This window comes from Austrofundulus limnaeus, unplaced genomic scaffold (assembly GCF_001266775.1).
Source record: "Austrofundulus limnaeus strain Quisiro unplaced genomic scaffold, Austrofundulus_limnaeus-1.0 Scaffold292, whole genome shotgun sequence".
Lineage (NCBI taxonomy): Eukaryota > Metazoa > Chordata > Actinopteri > Cyprinodontiformes > Rivulidae > Austrofundulus > Austrofundulus limnaeus.
The window spans coordinates 168,868-172,047 of NW_013952694.1; the positions used below are offsets into that span (position 1 = coordinate 168,868).

The window sequence follows — 3,180 nt, forward strand, 5'->3', positions numbered from 1 at the left end:
GTGTGTGTGTGTGTGTGTGTGTGTGTGTGTGTGTGTGTGTGACCTTCTGAACTCACACCTGTCAAAGTAGAACTGTTTTTTGCCACACTGTGGAGAGTGGGATATTACTGCAAGGACATTGGTATTTCATGCAAAATCAGGGAGAAGCAAATATAAAAGCTTGCATCTCAGTCCTCTATCCAAATCATTCCTCATTGTGCTCCGAGTTTACTACAATCTGCACACCCTCTCTGTCTTCTGGGAAAACATTTACTGTCAAAGATGTTTTTTTTTTGTAAAAGCTCTTGGACAGTGAAAGTGACTTAGAGGAGATTGTCTCTGAGACAGAGGACTGTGTTCAGGAGGTCCCTGATACTGAGTGTTGACCCTCCTGTTGTCTCTCAACCACCTGCAGACATGATCTCTTCCAAAAATGGAAAGATACTATGGTGCCTTTCTCCACTGAAGCAGCAGGGTAGACGTATCGGCTAGTAATATTATCAAAATGGTTCCAAGGCCCACCAGATATGCAGTCAGCCATGTTGATGGCACCAAGTCATCATTCGAGCTCTTTGTAACACCATCTATAAAAAATATTGTGCTTGGGATGACAAATTTAGAGGGGAGGCGTGTATATGGGGACWGTTGGAAAGACTTGGATGTTGACATGGTCATTCTGTGAGAATCATGAATGTACTCTCAACCTGAAAGTTTTTCTGATGGTGGCGCTACAGTAAAGGTCCTATCATCATCACCAAAACGAGACTTGTGGTCATTAATGTTGAGAAGTAAATTTAAGAAGATTTGTATGAAAAATTCAAGATAAATTAATTCTAATTTAAAGGTTTGGCCTGATGGTGGCGCTAGAAAACAGGTCAACTCACTGATTTTCAAGGAGTTATTTATGTATTTAACAAACAAAGTGCCTGTCACATAAACATAGTCAACAATATTCCATAAATCATTTTCACAAGGTAAATATCCCTGGGGTCAGATTGACCCCAAGGACCAAATTTGTTTTTATATTTGAGGACGATAGGAGGGCTAGAGGAAGCTCATAGAGCACTTGATTTTTAACTCAGACTTTAGAAAAAGCATATTCAGTATTTTACCAAGGGCAATGGATTTTTTATCAAGTTCTACAAAAGGTCAGACGATACATGAAGTGATGCTGCAGTGATGATCTAAAAAAAAACAACTACAAAAAGAAAATGTCACAAGTTACTCTCACTCATCCTTGTTCTGCAAATCAACAGTATAAATGTCAAAGGAACTGAATAAAAAAAAGTGCCACCATAAACAATACATCATTTCCTACATGAAATTAAATGTATTCTATAGAAAATCACTGAAAGAGGCTGTGTTCTGGACTCTCCTATCATGACGGCAACAACGGTCAGATCTTTTCACTTCTAAAACTATTTTAAAGCATCTTAATATTTTTGTGAAACATGTAAAACAAACTGTGTGACCTCCAGGTGCAGACTGACAGACAAGATGACTAACCTACTCATCAACAACCCATCAAAGGCAGTGGTGATGTAGCAACCTGAATTACTCAGGAAGGACAATCAGAAGTTTGAGAAATGCTGGTGTAAGTCAGTCATCCAGGACATGGTAAAACAAAACAAAACAAAAAGACACCACTCAACACAGGACAAGACTCAACTGTGAGCCTCTGCCTCAAGGATATGGGGACAGTTTTCAGAATATGTTCGTATTTTAAAAAGGGAGGCCCGATAGTTTGAGAGTGTTAAAGAAAGCCATTCACATCAAAGGTAAAAACTCACTTGAAATAGAAGAAGAGGTCTGATATCAGCTTTCAAACCACATCATAAAGCCTGATCAAGTTTTACTTTAATTCACACCTTTATGCATGTGACCAAAACATCTCTCTTGTAAGAACATGTTCAGGAATTGGAGGCCCAATCAACTGTGCAGAAAACATGTTAGTTCCCAGTGTAAAAAGCTTTATTGTTCAGCTCTAAAAACTCAATTTATGCTCACTGTTCATGTTTGACCCWAAACCTAAGAGTCCACATGTCCCTACAGCACTAAACATTTAATGGAACATCCTGGTCACTGTACCGTTTACATCAGCACTGTTACAGTAGTATGCCAACAAGWCTTTGTTTTTCCTGCAAAGGAGGGATGTATGAAGTAGAAACATACTGAGCCTCTCCCTGTCTGAAGTAAATGATTACTGATCACAAAGTGTAAAACATAAGACTGTAGCTAAAATTAATCAGTTAATCACAAAACTTCCTTCATTGTGACCAAGGCAAACAAAGACCCTGACTGTCCATTGTGATGGGCTTGTAGATTAATTTGCACGTGAATCAAGGTCACATAAATAAACTTCTCATTAAAATTCCACACTAATTTTGAACTGAGAAAATGTTCTCAATGAGAAAACTACACGTTTCCAGTTTTTTAAAAGTTGAAAAAGGAAATGGAGAAGCTGTGAGGAGTTTAACTGTAAAGTTTCCTCTATTTTTGTCATTTGTAAATGTCATCACACACCGGTGACGTACTGTATGTTTGCGAGATGCACAGTTGAGGTAAAGTGTCAGTTATYATCAGAGCTCTCAGTGCTSTGATCCCCAAACTAGAAGAGTGGCTCCAACAGGAACAAGCTCAGAGATGTGTGTCCAGCAGAGCTCAGTCCTGGGAACAGAGACTGTGCAGAACCCTCAAGCTCTCAAGTCCAAGTTTTGTTCATGAGGAATAAAGAAAAAAACTTTTTTATAAGTAATTTTTCTCCAACTTAAAGATTTGACTCTACATAAAAACAAAACACTTTGAAAACATCGGATAACTTTGTCTTAGTATTTTTATTTACATAAATATTTCAAGTGGGGTTTCCCACAATAAGACAAACAAACAGGGCGTGATGCTGATGAAGTGTGCGAGGACTGAACCATCACTTCTTCTCCGGGGCGGTGTCACCAGCCTCCAGCTTTGGTGCAGGCTCGTTGGCCTCTCGGTAGTTCGGGAACACCTCCCAGGGCGTGTTCAGGTCAAACTTCCTCATCTCCTGTGCCAGCTCTAGGGGCTCCAACACCAGACGCTTCACCTCATCGTCATAACGAACCTGCAGTCAAAAACATCTATTCAGTTTACGAAAAAAATAACTCAAGGAAAACTTTTAAAGGGATCCATGATTAGTTGTAACATTAGACTTTATTTAATAAACATATA

At 39.0% G+C, this 3,180-nt stretch overlaps 1 protein-coding gene across 1 annotated transcript in view; it reads right to left on the reverse strand.

Annotated features, from left to right (window-relative positions):
* Positions 1-2,794: 2,794 nt before the first annotated feature.
* ndufs3 (NADH:ubiquinone oxidoreductase core subunit S3) overlaps positions 2,795-3,180 on the reverse strand; it is a gene marked incomplete in the record, with an annotated part of 6,851 nt that continues 6,465 nt past the window's right edge. The window contains 1 exon segment of the mRNA XM_014021424.1: positions 2,795-3,073. Coding sequence (XP_013876878.1) covers positions 2,903-3,073 — 171 coding nt within the window.